Source organism: Anguilla anguilla, chromosome 2, assembly GCF_013347855.1.
Source record: "Anguilla anguilla isolate fAngAng1 chromosome 2, fAngAng1.pri, whole genome shotgun sequence".
Classification (NCBI taxonomy): domain Eukaryota; kingdom Metazoa; phylum Chordata; class Actinopteri; order Anguilliformes; family Anguillidae; genus Anguilla; species Anguilla anguilla.
This window is the reverse complement of record NC_049202.1, coordinates 62,971,079-62,988,713: the sequence shown is the minus strand read 5'-3', so window position 1 is coordinate 62,988,713 and position 17,635 is coordinate 62,971,079. Positions and strand designations below refer to the sequence as shown.

Here is a 17,635-nt window from a genome sequence, read left to right as displayed (position 1 = left end):
GAAATCTGTACTGATGAAGCTTGTGGAGCTTTAAGGTTCTGAGACTGGCTAAGTTACCATAGAAACAAGTGTGACAGCCTTGGCTCCTCCTCTTTTCTTTGTTACAGCCATCACGATTGGACGCCTGGGCTACGTGTGTCCCCAGGAGGTGGCGCCAATGCTGCAGCAGTTTATTCGTCCCTGGTGAGTCCACCACTGCACTTGGTCCTCCCTCCCTCCAGACGGTGCCAACATCCTCTTTAATACCACCCTTTCACCATCCTGTACCCAAGATCCCCGGTTTTTCGTGTAAAGGCAGGCTGATGGCGGGGCATCGGAACAAAAGGGGAGTGTAGTCTGTAGTGTGTTTGTGCATCTTTTTTGTGTTTGTAAATTTCTTCGCCCTTGCCCTCCCCTCCCGACCCGCAGGTGCACCTCGTTGCGGAACATCAGAGACAACGAAGAGAAAGACTCCGCCTTCCGAGGAATCTGCATGATGATTGGCGTTAACCCTGGGGGCGTGGTGCAGGTGAGGGAGGAGTTTATTTGGCTGTGGTGTCACGGCAACCATGGGCAGCCGAGTGTTGTTTGTAGTTTTGGATTAGGAATTCCGGTGAATTCCTAATCCAATGAATAGGACTCACGAAGGACTTCCCAAAGCACCTGGTTAAGTTTGTAAATAACTATGTGTAGTTCCTCCATGGTTCAGCTGTGTTAGTCTTGTCACTAATCTAGTTAGATTGAAAGAATATTTACTTAATTGAAAGCAATATTTTCATGTGAGATGACCAGTGGTGACAATCTTTTTGGAACGAAAATGGTGGATGCCGTGTGTTGGTTTTTACTGTAAGCACTCCCAAATATATTTAAGTTTGTGTTGTTAAGTCTGTCTCTGACATTTCACAAAGTAAGGGAAAAGCTCATGAAGCGGCAGGAAATGACATCACACACAGAGACCGCTCCCACAGCCCTCCTGTCTCTTTCTCTCTCTCTCCGCCTGCAGGACTTCATCTTCTTCTGTGATGCCGTGGCATCCTGGGTCAGCCCTAAGGACGATCTGAGAGACATGTTCTACAAGGTGAGCCTGTCCTTTCAGGTGACCTGCTTCACATGCTTTAGGTCTCTTCAATTTAACGGGCTCTAAATGTTCTGACATGGCTGGACCTTTCTGTGTTTCCAACTCTGTTCCTGGAATTGCTGTATCTGAATCTGACCTGTGGAGAGTTGGCCTCTGACATCACAATGGAGGAGGCGGAGCTTGGAGCCAGTGTTTGTTCTATGACATTTGTTCAGGGCAGGAGTGTCCAGTCTTATCCAAAAAGGGCCAGTGTGGGTGCAGGCTTTTGTTTCAGCCCAGGTTTTGATTCTGTCAATGTCTGGTTGAAGACCATGGGGCTAAAACAAAAACCTGCACCCGCATCAACCCTTTTCGGATAAGACTGGACACCGCTGGTTTCAAGAGCAGGTGACGTCTTGCCTGTGACAGTGCCCCGCCTCCCCAGCAGCGTGATTGGTCAGATGTGTGCGTGAGGCTGATTCTGATTGGTGCGTGCTCTGTGCCGTGTTCCAGATCCTGCACGGCTTCAAGGACCAGGTGGGCGAGGAGAACTGGCAGCAGTTCTCCGAGCAGTTCCCGCCCTTGCTGAAGGAGAGGCTGTCGGCCTGCTACGGAGTGTAGCCCCGCCCCCCGCCATCAGACGCTTGTGTCAGGTACGCGCCGCGGATTACTGCCGTCGCCGCCGTCATCGTCACTGTTATTATTGCTGCTGTTGCTGTGCTCTAAGTAACCCGGAAGCCCCTTGAGGCTCATCTCTACTTTAAGGGAGAGCTAGCCCAGGTGGCAGCAGCAACGCAGCGTCTGAAAGTTCCATGTTAAACGAGCGCGGTGGTTAGTAGCAGTGCGCAGAAAAGGCCTCTGCTAAGTCAGTTACGTAAGCCTACACGACGGTAGCCTGCAACGTAGAACGTCTGCGCTTTTCTGACTCAGTATTATGAACAGGGGATTTTGAGTCATTCAGGGATGACTTCAGTACCTGCAGTTAAAAAAATTTTCGGCTTATTTCATGGCCGAGAGTGCCTATTAGGAAAGTGAAGTCCTCGCCCCGGTTCTGTGACTGCGTGAGGAACATTAAAAACACCCACTTAGCCGGAACCTGCTAATGGGGCCGCGGTGGGGCCTGATTGGTTCATTTTATGGGCTCCACCAGGGATGGTTTACAACACTTCAGCCGCGTCCTGATGCATCCCGGGCATCCCCTGAGCAGGTGACGGTGGTGTGAAGCACTTGTCACAGTTACAGGCTGTGCGAAACCACAGAAGAAGAGAAGGCAATTTGCATAACGGGCTTGCAGTGGAGAATGTGGGTGGGCAGCGGTGACATCACAATGACACGATGACTCCTGCTGAAGTGGGTGCACGAGAGCTTGGCGGCAGAGCGCGCGCGTTGGCAAGAGAGCCAGTGGTGATTTAATCACCTTTTTGGAGAACCTTCGGTTATTATGGTTTGACCTAAGCAGAAGGCCCCAAGTGCTTTATTTGTACAGCTCGGCAGGTAGGGGTGGGAGATCGAGCGATTCCACCAGGCTTAGGCTGGGGCAGGAAGTTGCTGCCATATTTGGTGATGTGTGGGCATGACGTTTTATGGGTGGAGCTACTATGAGCTGTCAGTCATTTGCTTGTTTGAACCAAAGAAAAATAGTTAATTGCTTCAAATCAGTGAGGGACTGATGACTTTGTGGAAGCTCCACATATTTTTTTTTAAATGGCAAATGTAAATACGTTAATCCGCCCAAAGAAAAGCCTGTATTTAAACAACTCTTACGTTTGTTATCGGAGTGCACTTATAATTTAACCCCCCCCCCCCCCATTTAAACTGTACTCCCCAGTGATGAGTGAAATGTCTCCTCTCCCCCCACCTCTCTCTGTTTCAGGATTATGGACGGGAGGGTTGCCGGGGAAACTCATTCAGCTCTGTGTATTGCACTGCCCTGGTCGGGAGGGGGGAGAAGGGACCCTTTTCGACCTGCTTCTCCAGACAGACCCCACGCCCTGTGTGTCTCTTATGGGGGGAGGGGGTGGGATGGGGCGGGGGGCGGGTTGGGTGGGGGGGGGCCTGAATCACTGCTGAAACAAATCCAGCGCAGAAAACGAATCCGTAGGGGTTATAGAGAGAGGGAGAGAGGAGTCGCTGACTTGATTGGGTTTGCGGACATTTTAATTAATTCAGTGTTTTTTGGTGGGGGGGGGGGGGGGGGGCCTTGAAATCCTGTGTTGGGAGGAAAGGGAAGGGTGGGGTGGGGTGGGGTGGGGGGGGGGATGTAGAGACAGTGACTGCAACAGTAGTGCCGCTCTGGGGACACGACCACGTTAGACTGGAGCGTGTAGCGTGGGGTGGGGGGGGGGGGGGGGGCAAACGTGGCTCGTGTAAACGTCCGTACTATCAAAACCAATCTAGCTGTGTTGGGGGTGGGGGAGGGGGGAGGGGGTCTGTTTTAGCGTACATTAGAATCATGCAGACATTCACCACATAGGAAGAGCTTAAGGCATCACTGTTTGAAACGTGTGCTTTATATGTGGCAATCATGTGGAGAGATGGGTTAAAAAAAAAAGATAATTAAAAAACCCCACTGTACTCTCCCAGCCTTCATATTCAGGAATGGCCATCAGCAACCAGTCTGCTCATCTTTTTCTGCCTAGATGTATTTTTGATTTTCCAGCTTGTGGTCTTTCTCTGCTCGTGGCTGCAGTAATAGATTTTCCCTCCTTGACAAATGACCCTGATTTGAATAACGTATTGGTTCCCCCCGGGTTAGCAGGGAGGGGCCTTCCAGGGGCTCTGGGTAGAATTCGGAGAGTTGAACGAGGCAGTGGAAGCAAAGAGCGAGCTGCTGTACGTTTTGTGTGTACGTGAGCACGCGGCCGCAACTCTCGTTTCCGAGGAGTCCCTTTCTCGATTCAGACTGTCGTTCCGCAAAAGACTGATTTTGGAGCAAAGGAAAGAAGATAGTTTTTTTTTTATTTTTTATTCGAAATCCCTTGATGCCATAGTGAAATCTGAGGTGACCTTTGACCTGATGAGAACTCATAATCTGGCGAGGCTTAAATACTGTTTGTACAGAATAATGTTTGCTGCTACTGCTGTTTCTTTAGTTTTTTACTTTAGTTTTTTACAGTGGATTTAAAATCGCACATTTGAGAGAGATGAGTAAAAAAAACAGTCACAGGGGCTTATTTTTATGCACTTTCTCTTTTTCATGGAAAATTTGAAGTTCATTCAGAAGAATAGTCCTCAATCCAAGCATTGTATTTAAAAAAAACTTTGCTTTTTTTGTAAAATGTCAAGGTTTTCATGGAAACAATAATAATATTCATAATAATGGTGTAATTGCAGTTGTTTTGCACTTGCAATGGTGAAAATATAAAATGAATAAAGGGTTAGGTGAATCATAAAAGCTTCAGTTTACAGAATTGTAAAATGACTAATCTGGAGTAGTCGGTTGTTTGTAGCAGAGAGCTGCTCTTAGTGTGTCCCGTAATGGACTGCCAGCCAGCTCCCTCTAGCTGTCAGGAGGGGAAGTCGACTTTGGTTCGGATAGAACTGAAAGTGTCAGTGCGACGTGTCTAGCGACCGCCAGGGGGCGCCATCTCCAATGCCTCGTCCATAATAAAGAATGGGAGTGACGATGTGTGTTAGTACACTATTATAAGAAGAACACACGCGTGCATATGTGTAGAGTACACACAGCGGTGTCTTCTCCAATCGGGCTCTACTGTAAATGTCATGGGTTACAGGTGTATTTCACTGCCAAAGAATCCGAATAAGATTTAAAAAGGTGTAATAATAAGAGGGAGGGAGAGAGGGCCCAATTTGACCTGGAGACTTCATGATTAATGGTAATTTCCCACAGCGGTTAATGTGTCGATTTTAATCGGGGGCATAGGAACTGCACTTGTCTGTTTTAATAGTTTTTGTTTCCTCCTGCTAGCTGGATTATGTTTACATCGTTGCGTGCGTGTTTTGTCAAGACCCGTCTCTAAATTGTCAGTATCTGTGAACAGTGTCAAGCTCTGTGTGCGTCTTTGTGTGTCCGTACTCTTTAGGCGCATGTGCGTTTAACCTAGCCTGGCAGGATGATGTCATGGACATGTGACTGAGGTGGCCGCCGTGGCAACGCCCGCAGTACTGACACTTGCACGTCAGTTTTACCGTGTTTATATTTGTCGGCTGGATTTTGAAACGGCTTTTTTCATTTTTTCTTTTCAAAAGCACGATTTTAAGTCCGTAATCCAAAACCATAACGAGTCCTGTTTTTGAACACCGCTTGTAACTGTTTAATGACGTCTGTAGCCATCTTGACAACGCTGTATTTGTGGAAAACATGTCTTGGCATGGTCGTGCTTGAACTCCGAGGAGCAAGTCATTCGCTCGTTAGTTTTCAAATTGAATTTGAACACCCACCGCTGCCCACAGTTGCCTTTTAAAGTAAAATAAACTAAAGATGAATAAATGGCCTCTGTGTCAAAATGATAGGATCCTACAGTTTTGTTAGTGGTTCTACTAGACCTTTGTGAAGGGTGTAAAGTGTAATGTAATAATCAGCCAGTGAAGGCTGAATGTTTAACAGGGGAGAGATACTCCGTGGACTGCTGGGGAGGCGAGCTACCTGTTACTTCTTGCGCAGGTTACTTCCTTTGTTCACAACCTCCGAAATGCGCTCCGTAGAAGACTGTGATCATTGTAGTGATAGAAAACCAATCTCTGAATACGGGCAATCTCTATTCTCCAGTATTATTTTATTTTCATCAATTGTTTTTCAGTTTTGTTTTTTTTTTGTTTTGTTTTTTTTGGTAAATTTTTTTTTTTACTTAATTTTTTATCGGTTCATGAGATGTTTATTTTTGTTTATTTATTTTTTTATTTTGTATTTATTTTGCATTTTTTTTGTTTCGGTCGAATTTCTTTGTGACTTTTTTTCATCATTTTGTTTTGTGCAGAAATGTGCAAATTTTTTTTTAGACTTTAAAAGTTTTTTTCTTTTTCTTTAACGTTCTTTTTGTTTAAAGAATCTTTGTTTTCGTTGTTTTACAGCGGACCATTTAATTCAGACAATTTAATGTTTAAGGGGTGGGGGGGAGGGGCTCAACCTAGTGCATTCTGGGAGAGAGGCAGAGGGTGAACACACTCATTGTAACAGAAAAGACTAATGTGATTTTGTTTTCCAATCTCAAGTCTTTGCAGAATGAAATTGATGTATTTTTCTCAACCGTGGTGCAGGTGGGATGTTAACTTGTGTATCAGACTTATCACTTTCTATTTTTCTTTTGTGAGCGGAAAAATAAAAGGTTTTCTACCAAAAGCTGGGAACCAATGGCAAGCCTCTGTCTTCACTGCGTTTGGTTTGTGACCAATCAAAGTGCCCACCCATCTCAGCCTCTGCTGGTCAGGACCTGGAAAGTCATGCAAGTCTGGCATCCCTCTCCATTTATTTTTATTTTTTGTAAAAAAACATTGGTGCACATTGATATTTTATACAAAATGGCTGACTTCTTGTACACGAATGTAATTGAATGCTCTTCGGTCCCTTGAAGCATTCCCCCTGGCCGTTCCAGCGGACGTGTGTTGGGTGTGCATGTTACCAAACGCGGACAGGAAGCCGCTGAACTGCAATCATTTCCTCAGACTCTCGTGCCGCTCATCTGCCGTCGTCAAATCAGCCGCTGTGGCATGATGGGATGCTGAGAGCCCCGCCCACTGTGACCCTCTGTGCCCCCTGTGAAGGGGGAAGGGGGGTGAATACTTTCTGAAGGAAGTGCAGATCAGGGAATTAATACACCGTAAAATATACAGTGCTAATTCAACTCCAACAGAGTCCAGTTGGGATTTAACACTGAACGTTTTACTGTTTACCGTGACTGTAGTCTGCATTACAACACAAGAGTTTTAAGAGACACTGAAGGTTTGGGGGGGCATAAAACTATTTTTTAAATACGACTGTTCTAATTTCTACTGCTCTGTGAACTCACTTCGGCTACCATTATCACCTGGTAAATAACCCTGTTGCGAAGAGTAGGAAGACTGCAGTGACACGTGTGGTTCTTTTGTGTTCATTAGCTGCAGGAAGACAAACCCACAACTGGCCCTTCGGCTTTTAAATTAAGCGAACTGGAATTTCAGCATCCAATAAGGAGAGAACCTGGCTCAGAGTGCCTGTTTTTTGTCCCTTGTGTGATGTCACAATTGTCATTGCAGGCGTGGGTGCAGAAAGGCAGTTGAAGGAAGAATGGGGCGTGGAGTTCCGTGATGTGAGCACTGCAATTACTGCATGGGGAGGGAGTGGGTTTAAGCGCACTAGTTTGGTTCTGCTGGGTGGCTCATCCTGTTAAGGCGCAGTTGTAGCCTCACGGTTGGATATCGACACTAGACTGCGGCAGTGATAACCACAAAACGTGGCTGGAATGATGCACTAGCAGCTCTGTCAAACGTATGCGGGCAGGTTTGGGGGTGCCTGTCTTAGAGTCTGGTCCTCCTCCACAACCCCCCCCCCTCCCCCAGCGATGCAGCCTGTTGGAGTTTCCTCTCTGGGCTAGCCAAAATGCAGCTGGTGCCCTCGTGCTCTGGATGAGCTTCAGGGCCACTGGGCACATCGCTGCTGCGAACAAGGGCATCCTCAGGGCAGGCAAGAGATCTCCTTCCTCACATCGCTGTAGAATAGTACCTCCCTGACCAGGCCCAGTCCCTGTCTGCCCAGGTCGGTGTTCTAGAACTACATTGCTTTCCATTTCCAGTAGTGATTGTTACATCAGGATTAGAATGGAATGTTCTTAACTGAACAATCACATTTGTGATCTCACCTTAAAATGTTAAGAGGCTCATATTCAACAAGAAATTGAGTATTGTTTCTCGAAGACTGGCAGACATTCCTTTATCCAGTCCATGATCTTTTCTTCACACGATTTGGTTTAGCTGTGAGGTTGTGGCAGAACACTTTTTTTTTTTTTTTTTTCTGGTTGAGGATAATGGCTGCAAGGCTTAGTGTTTGACATTCGGCCGTGTTTAGGGTGCTTTCCCGGTGCCTGCGGTGTGCGATTGGGGGAACGAGCCTCTGATTGAAGGTAATTCATACGTTCTGCAGGCCTGTGTGCTCTCAGGCCCGTCCCAGGCCTTGTTCACCACGCATTACTGGCACCCAAGAGTGCAGCGGCAGGATAATCAGGTGCAGACTGCGGTAAAAGGGATTAGAATTCGTTTCTGTAGGTAGTGTAGAGCCTTTGAACGTGTTCTATGAGAGAGGAGCGTTTTATTATGCTGAATTAGAGTTTGCTTTACTTCAAAGCACAATTTATGGTGTCCTCTTCGCCTGTCTTGCCCGGTCAGCTGTGAATGAGGGGATCAGCTGAGATTGATGTAGGATTTTCCTTCAGTAATTCATTACAGACTGGATGGATCCTGTTTTTGCGACGCTGAATTTTTATTTATTAATGGTTGTTACTTGCCAAGCTCCTTCTGTACAAATACCTGTAACCTGAACCACTAGTATCCGTAAGTGGTGCAGTTGGCTGGATATACCACCTTAGGGGAAAATTCAACTTGGAAATGGAATATGTGGTGGTGTCAGGCAGAGTTAAGCCAAAGGTACACCATGTGACCGAAAGTATCGGGACACCCCTTCCTCTGGGGAAGTTTTTCATGTTTTGGGCCTGACCCCTTAGTTCTAGTGAAGGAAAATCTTAATTTTACAGCATACAATCACATTCTAGACAATTCTGTGGTTCCCCACCTGTTTGGGGACGGCCTTTTCCTGTTTCAGGATGCAGTGCCCCTGGGCAAACAGTGAGGTGCATATAGAAATGGTTTTGGGAACGGTGTGAAAGAACTTGACTGGTCTGCACAGAGTCCTGACCTCAACCCCATTCAGCGCTGTTGGGATCAGCTGGAAAGCCAACTGCAAGCCAGGCCTAATTGCCCAATCAGTGCCCGACCTCACTAATGCTCTACTGGCCGAATAGAAGCAAATCACTGCAGCAACATCTAGTATAAAGCCATCCCGGAAGAGTGGAGGTTGTTATAGCCATAGACATATATACGTATATATGTCTATGGTTATAGCACCAAAGGGTGGACCACCTCCATATTAATGCCCATGATTTCAGATGAGATGTTGGATGTTGCATACTTTTGGCCATGTAGTGTATTTTTCTTTCATTAAATTCTGTCAATGTCCACATATCTTTACCATAAATATCTACTTTTAAGATATACATGGAAATGCCTGGCCTGTAATGTCTTCCTGTTTACCCAGAGAAATGTGCACCTGCCTTGACTCAGTCATCCTTTAGGGGGCACTGTTGTGCAAGTTATAACACACAAACACTGTATAGAAGGACTCTAGACTGACTCTTTGACCTTGCTGCTCCTTACACATGGAGCTGAGTGAAACCGCAGAGGACTTTTTTCATTCTTATTTTATGCATAATTTATGGATCAGAGAATGGAAATGGCTGCTGTATGTGGGTGAGGCGCTGTATGTTTGTGGTGCTGAGTTCTCGGTGAAGCACTGGGATCATGAAAGATGCTCTATGGCTGAAGTTCCTCCTTATGTATTTTTATGAATGCCTTTAGTGCTACTTGACAAAATGTTAATTCCTGGCCTGGATTAGACACCAGGAACTTCTACTACTACTCTGCTGTTGCATGGTTATATTAATGTAAATTGCAAAATAAATACAAAACACATTGTATGCAAATAATTATGAAAATATTAAGTGTAAGCCCAGCTATGTGTGAGCTCACTCTGTAAATTTGTACAGTTATGTAATTCTGTTATATGGTTTGTTTGCTTGTTTGTTTTGCGTCTGAATACGTTCAGTGGTCTCCAGGGCAAAGAACTGGGCTCACAGCTGATTAATGTTCTCTCCCAGATCTCGGCTCTAACCTACCGATCTGCACTTCTCACGCAGTTGAAGAGAACATGCCCAATGGGCTGAGTTTTTTGGTTTGATTTTACTAGAACGCACCGTTAGAATTCAAACTTTTCCTGTGGAGAAGGATGGGTTGGTGTTGTAGTTACTCTACTATGTGAAAACCATAGCTGCCAAAGACGCACATTCAGCACTCATGACGCGATGCAGCGGTGATGTAACGTCCTATATGTTGCCATGGTGTTTCTTGTCCTCTGGCGAAATCACGTATCGTTGTTCCCAGAAAGATGAGATCCTTGACTTTTCCATTACAGTTACGTCCCACGGTGCTGGAAACAAGGGGTTTGATGTAAAACAAACAAACACACACACACACACACACTCACTCTCTCTTCATTTGTTTATATTACAGTTTACTTTACTGTTTATTTTATGTTCTTCTTCTTCTTCAAAGAAGGTACTTTGAAGAACGAGTATTTCCCACACCATTCAACCTCGCTGGGCCGAGCGCTTTAATAGGGACCCAGAAAGAGTTAACCGCGAGATGAGTCCGCCATGCTGCGCTGTACCTCCGGAGAGACATGTCTGAACAGATTAAATGTAGCCTACTATGCGCAGAGCCGGGTGTGTAACACCACCTCGGTTGATCCTAGTCTTTGGCTCACTTGCCAAATTGCTCGCTCTGTGTGTGCGCGCAACCCCCCCCCCCCCCCCAAACAGCTACTGGCTTTACCGTGATCCCGCTAGTGATGTTATTTTTTCCTGACAAACTCGATGTGAGCCGACTGCTCAAGGTCAGTTCTGGAACTTCACGAAGCGGTCTATTTTAAAACTACGGGGATTTTTTTTGGTCTCCACCCAGCCCCCACATCAGTGCTCTCTGACAGTGGTTTTCGTGTCGTCGCTTACTGGGCATTCCTCTGATCTTCCCCCACCCTACTCTGGGCACACTGGACAGAAAGAACGACACGCGCAGACGGATGAATCGCGCCACGAGCGCAGCCGCTCCAGGCACGTTTTCGGGCCGTGCCGTTTTGTGCGCGGGACGTCCCGCCGCTTTGCAGAGCTGAACCCAGGCCGCGCCGCGCCGCGCCGCACAAAGAACATTCCGGCGCTTTTTCTAGAGCACTTCACCCGGCTTCCTGAAGCGCGTCGCCTCTTACGGTAAAAAGCTGGCTGCGGCGGCACGGCGTGGCAGCGCCGGGCGTGGTGAGGAGCCGGGGGGCACGAGCCAGGTCAGATGCTCCTCTCCCCAGCCGTTACACCCCTTCCTGCCCCGCCAGCTCTTTCCGGGAGGGGAGGCAGCCCGGTCTGCTGACGTTTACAAGTTCTTCCCAAACCTTTCCACCGTCATCCAATTCTCAAGCGCTAGAGGCTGCTGTAAAGGAATACACATTAAACTTGTAATATCCTGCACAGACCAAAGCTATCATATTAAAAATCTCGAGATGGTATACAAGAACGGTTGCAATTAAATAAAAAATGAAATGAATGTGTATGCAATGCCCCCCAGGGAAATCCCGAATTCAGTGAAAAACAAATATGAGAAATAACAAGATGAAAATTAGAACCATTACTTAAAATCGAAATGGTTTTCTTTACAGATCAGAGACTGAGAAGTATTGAGTGTGACTTAAACTCCCTGGGACATGGAGTAAATGTTATTGGTGGTGTCAGGCAGCTTGTTTAGTCAAATCAGATTCAGTTTGGGTACAACTAGAAAGAGAGGATATGAAAGATCAAATATTTTTAATGTGTTACCCTTTGAAACAGAGAAGGAGAGAGACAAGTTGTAAGTTTACCAACAAATGTTGTTTGGATGGAGTGATTTTAAAGTATGTCTTAGATTCCACAGTGTAGTATACTCAGAGAGAGAGAGAGCATTTGTCTCAGTGATAATGACTCTCTTATCTACGCACATTTGTTGGTCAAGTTCTTGGACAAACTCGATGACGTCCCTCGGGCCCTTATTTATGTCACTGTTCACTTATGTTCCCATGACGACTCCCGCCCTGGACGGCAGGCACATGAGCCTCCAGAGGTAGCAGCAGGTGAGCGAGTGAAAGGGCGAGCGAGCGAGCGAGAGGGAAGGCGAGACTGCACGCTGACGTTTAAATGGGTTTTCTCAGAAACAGGAAGCTGGTGTGACGCGCGGGTCTCCGCAGTGACGCAGCCGGGCCCGTCGGCTGTCACCAGACTGCCTCGGTCGCCTAGGCAACAGCGCGGCGAGAGTAAACGTCTTGACCGACGGCCAAACTCGTCGTCGCTGGGGTAAACACCTGGGCGTACAGCGACCCCACCCTCACCTCCCTCCACTCTGATCAGGGGAAACCAGCCCCTCCTGCACCCCCCCCCCTCCTCCCCACCTGCCGGTTTTGTAATTCAGAACAATGGCTGTCTACTTTGATTTCTTTCAAGGAAATCGCAGGAGAGCTCCACGGCTCCTCAGCTACAAACAATATGGGGCCTGGCCTCGTGCGACAGAAACTACCGCTACCTCCCGTCAACTCCTGGGAAACTGCCAAGTACGTCTCCGGATTTCGAAACCACAGGTCACGCAAGGGCAGACGAGGGCGCTGCGTCACAGCGGGCTGCCCTGCTGAACCAGGATCAGCGCCTGAGCAGACAGTGCTTTGAAAAAGAGCCAAATCTTCTCTGTGAGCACTGATTCAGGATCAGCTATCAACTGCTTCCTGGTGCAGCGGTCGTTCAAGTCAGTTGTCCATGACCCGCCGACCAGGAAGTTTCAACCTAAAGGTGCTGATCATGATTTAAATTTTTTTTTTAAATAACAGTTCAGTTAAAATCAGTGGGAAAAAAAAACATTTAATTCAACATAGTTTATACATTTATTTTAAAAGGTTCATTAAAATGTCTTGTGGTTATTTGTTACAAGTGGAAATCCAATAGCTCTGGTTGGAAATTTATAATGTCTCTTTAAGTGAATTACATTTTTTTTTTTTAATGAAATTTTTCATGTGCTTATGAGCTGTCTGTTCCTAAGTCTGCACGCAGGTGATGTAGCAGTGAGCTGGACAGGAGTGTATGTACTGGGGAGGGAACTGGGCCTGTAACCCAAGCGGGTTCAGGTCCTAAGTGGGGGTGCTGCTGTTGCACCCTTCAGCTTGGCACTTACCCTGAATCACTTAAGTGAATATCCAGCCATGTACACACATGGACTGATTTTTAAAAATCTGTTTGCGTCAGTCTAGTGTCTACTAAAGGCCTAAATGTTAAATACATAATGCAACACATACATTTGAATTATTACTGACAACAACAAAAAAAACATGATATGGACCCAAACATGTTTCGAACCATATGGTTTACTATACTCAGTGATGAAAACCTTCCAGAAAGCTCTATGCTCTGGCAGGAGCAATGGAGCAGGAAGCTGCTTCAGAGATTTAAAAAAAGAAAAAATCCATTATTTTTTTAGTCCTTGGGATCCGAGGGATTTCCTGTATTTCTATACATCAGTGTCCAATTACTGATCCCTCCCTCCGCCCGTCATACACGCTGGCACAGGCTGGCACAGGCTGGCACCGTGTTTCAGTCGCATCGTTACTCTTTCTGTGCCAACAATGTTAATTACAAAGCTCTCTGAGCAGGCCAAGCCACCCTGTGTGTACGGCTGTCTGCTGATAAAACAGATACACACACACACACGTACATACACACACGCGCACACACACACACACAGCAATACACACACACACACACACACGCACGCACACACACAGCAACACACACACGCACACACACACAGCAATACACACACACACACACACACGCACACACACAGCAATACACACACGCACGCACACAGCAATACACGCACACACACAGCAATACACACACACACACGCACACGCACACACACAGCAATACACACACACGCACACACACAGCAATACACACAAACACAGTGAAAAGTATTGTGCAGTGTCAAAGACTGTTAATCAGTGATTCTCGACACTGGTTGTCTGATTAACATCAGAAACAATCTGGTGTTGTTTCTGAGTGTGAATAATTGAATTTTGTGTGGATAACATTAAATCCTGTAAATGCACAGTGAGACAAGAGAAAACATTCTTAACACTACATCATTATTGGAGCAGCTCTTCCCTTATGGTGTGTGTGTGTGTGAATATTACTGAAAATGTATGTATATTACTATGTGTGTGTATCACTGTGTGTGTGCGTGAGAGAGTATTACTGTGTGTGTGCGTATCACTGTGTGTCTGTGTGTGTGTATCACTGTGTGCGTCTGTGTGTGTGTGAGTGAGTATTACTGTGTGTGTGTGTGTGTATCACTGTGTGTGTCTGTGTGTGTGAGAGAGAGACTATTACTGTATGTGTGTGTGTGTGCATGTGTGAGAGAGAGACTATTACTGTATGTGTGTGTTACTGTAGCTGTGTGTGTATGTGTGTGTGTTCCTGTATCTCTGTATATGTGTGTGTTACTGTATCTGAGTGTGTGTGTGTGAGAGAAAGACTATTACTGTATGTGTGTGTTACTGTAGCTGTGTGTGTATGTGTGTGTGTTCCTGTATCTCTGTATGTGTGTGTGTTACTGTATCTGAGTGTGTGTGTGTTACTGTATCTGTGTGTGTATGTGTGTGTGTGCGTGTCGTTACTCTTGCCCAATGCGCTGGTTGTGTAAGGGTGAAACTGAAGGCTGAGGTAAGCTGGAGAGTGAAAAAGAGAAGGGCGGGACCCCACAGAAAGGAAAGGGTGTGATTGAAACTGTAGAAGAGGAGGAGAAAACACAGACAGTGGAGGTGAGGGTTAGTCTGTAGAATCCCGGGGGGACACAAACTATGAAACCAGGTGCTATGGGGGAGACCCCCACTGAGGCACTGGGACACGCCCCAAACCCCCTTCCGCACTACAGGACTGTGAGACAGACAGACAGATGGACAGACAGATCCAATGTAGTTTTAACCCTTGGTTCAGGATCATTCTGAGACATAGAGAGAGCTCTACTGAGAGACAGAAATCCATCTCTGCTTACTGACATGCAGATACACAGACTGACAGCTGTATTAGCATACACCAGCTGTACTGAGACACAGACACTGACACACAGATAGCTACACAATGACAGACAGACAGACAGGCAGGTTTACTGACGCACAGATAGCTATACAGTGAGAGACAGACAGACAAACAGGTTTACTGACACAAAGATAGCTATACAGTGACAGACAGACAGACAAACAGGTTTACTGACACACAGATAGCTGCACAGTGACAGACAGACAGACAGACAGACAGGTTTCCTGATGCACAGATAGCTGCACAGTGACAGACAGACAGGTTTACTGACGCACAGATAGCTGCACAGTGACAGACAGACAGACAGGTTTCCTGATGCACAGATAGCTGCACAGTGACAGACAGACAGACAGGTTTCCCGATGCACAGATAGCTGCACAGTGACAGACAGACAGTCAGACAGGTTTCCTGATGCACAGATAGCTGCACAGTGACAGACAGACAGACAGACAAACAGGTTTACTGACACACAGATAGCTGCACAGTGACAGACAGACAGTCAGACAGGTTTACTGACACACAGATAGCTGCACAGTGACAGACAGACAGACAGGTTTACTGATGCACAGATAGCTGCACAGTGACAGACAGACAGGTTTACTGATGCACAGATAGCTGCACAGTGACAGACAGACAGTCAGACAGGTTTACTGATGCACAGATAGCTGCACAGTGACAGACAGACAGTCAGACAGGTTTACTGATGCACAGATAGCTGCACAGTGACAGACAGACAGTCAGACAGGCTTACTGACGCACAGATAGCTGCACAGTGACAGACAGACAGGCAGACAGGTTTACTGACACACAGATAGCTGCACAGTGACAGACAGACAGACAGACAGGTTTACTGATGCACAGATAGCTGCACAGTGACAGACAGACAGTCAGACAGGTTTACTGACGCACAGACAGGCAGCTGAGCAGAGGCACGGACTGACTCAGCGAGGGAGCGAGTGGCGGTCGGAAAGCAGACAGAGCGTCCGGTGCGTCAGCGGCGTCCGCTCGCGGCGGCGAGTCGGGCGTCGTCCTTCTCGAGCGCGCTTCCTGATTGGACGCGGGAGTTCCTGGGACAGGACGAGAGGCCCTTTCCACGCACCCGCACACACAGAAAGAGGACGAGGGCAGTGCCGGCGACTCACTCCGGCTCCTCCGCAGGTGAAATGTTTGGGGCAGAGCCCCTGGGGGCGGGCGGCAGAACTTAACCACTGTGAACATGAGGAATGCACAGTGTTCACACGTGCGCTAAGCCCTGCCGCTGCGGGACGAGGGGCGTGGGCCGGGAGGGGGGGGACAGCCCCAACCAGCATCGGCCCCAGATCTGCGTCACACAGTTCCTCAAAATACTCTAACCCATCAGACGCCAGGAAGGTTAGTCCGGGTTACTTCTCATTTTTAACAAGAAGCGTCTATTTTCACTCATATCCAGAATACAGTTCTTCTTTCGTGGGGTTGCACGTTTTGGTTTGTAACGTAACGTAATGTGAAGTTTCTCTGAGGGATAATCTCGGGGGGGATAATTCGGGGATCTGCAAACTTTTTTCCTCGCTCCCACAAATTCCACTGCCACGCAAGGAGTTAAAGTACGACATTTAAATAATGCTTTCAACTCAGGTCTTCGCCTGCCCTCGTTCTTGTTGTTGTTGTTATAGCTGTGCGTCTGTGGGCGGGTGGGTTGCCAGATTCCACAGTCGCTCAAGTCCTGCCAGCCATTGGAAATCCCTGGCAATGTGATTCAGTCTGCAACCTCAAAAATCACCTTGCCAGGAATCCCCCTGGCCGACAGCAGGGATGGTTCCCAGCAGGCGGGGGTGGGGGGGGGGGGGGGGGGGGGGGGGGGGAGGGGCGGGGGCGGTGGGGTGGGGAGCAGGATGATTCCGCCGTCCCGTGTCGTTCCTGAGGAAGAGGTCACGTCAGGCTGTGGCGCGCTGCGGTGACGCCCCATTGGCTGCGCCTGCTGCACACGCGCGTGTTAGGAAAAGCACTGGGCTCGTTTGCATGCCACCGCGTGGAATGACACGACCGCAGGATCAGCCGTCCCTCGCCCTGTGTGCGTCTCTCTCTCTTTCCATTCCCATAATTCACCAGTTAATTTTTACCGCCTTTAAAGGAGACAGTGGCAGCTTCTCTTTTACCTACCTGCAAAATAATGTTTTAATTTACAGTAATTCAGCAGATACGGTAGTGTAGAGACAATTTCAGTGCAAGATAATGCAAGTGCATCGAAGTGGATCCTGCAAAAATAAAAAAAAATGTTTTTTAGTCTTATATTCTTACTTATATTTAATCTTATTTGTTTAATTTTTTTTTTACAAAATAAGACAAAAAGATTTCCACTGAAGTGAGATGGTTTGACTAAGAGTTTATAGTGGGGTAAGACAATTTCCCTTGACAAGCAAAAAGTAACTTAAAACAAGCTAATACTTTCAACTTTCGAGAGTAGAATTTTTTAGAAGCCTCATGACAAAAATAAAGACGCTTGGTAAGAAAGCCCTCTTTTGTAGCGTGCCAGAGACGCATGAGCAGCAGCTCCAGACCTGGCTAGCGACATTCCCTGAGAAGCTAATTCACGTTCAACAAGACTGAGGCACTAAATATAAATTAACTATGACAACCTAGCGCCAAGATACAAATCAACAACCGTGTACAAATCACTGTGATAAATGACTCATCTCAG

The 17,635-nt window shown here is 47.0% G+C and overlaps 1 protein-coding gene across 1 annotated transcript in view; it reads left to right on the top strand.

Annotated features, from left to right (window-relative positions):
• The window catches only part of LOC118217605 (transportin-2), an 18,624-nt gene extending 15,574 nt beyond the window's left edge, over positions 1-3,050 (top strand). The window contains exons 21-25 of the mRNA XM_035399512.1: positions 108-183; positions 409-508; positions 983-1,057; positions 1,550-1,689; positions 2,910-3,050. Of these exons, the coding sequence (XP_035255403.1) occupies positions 108-183; positions 409-508; positions 983-1,057; positions 1,550-1,657 (359 nt within the window). The 3' untranslated portion in view covers positions 1,658-1,689; positions 2,910-3,050. The remainder of the gene's footprint in view (positions 1-107; positions 184-408; positions 509-982; positions 1,058-1,549; positions 1,690-2,909) is intronic.
• Positions 3,051-17,635: the final 14,585 nt, after the last annotated feature.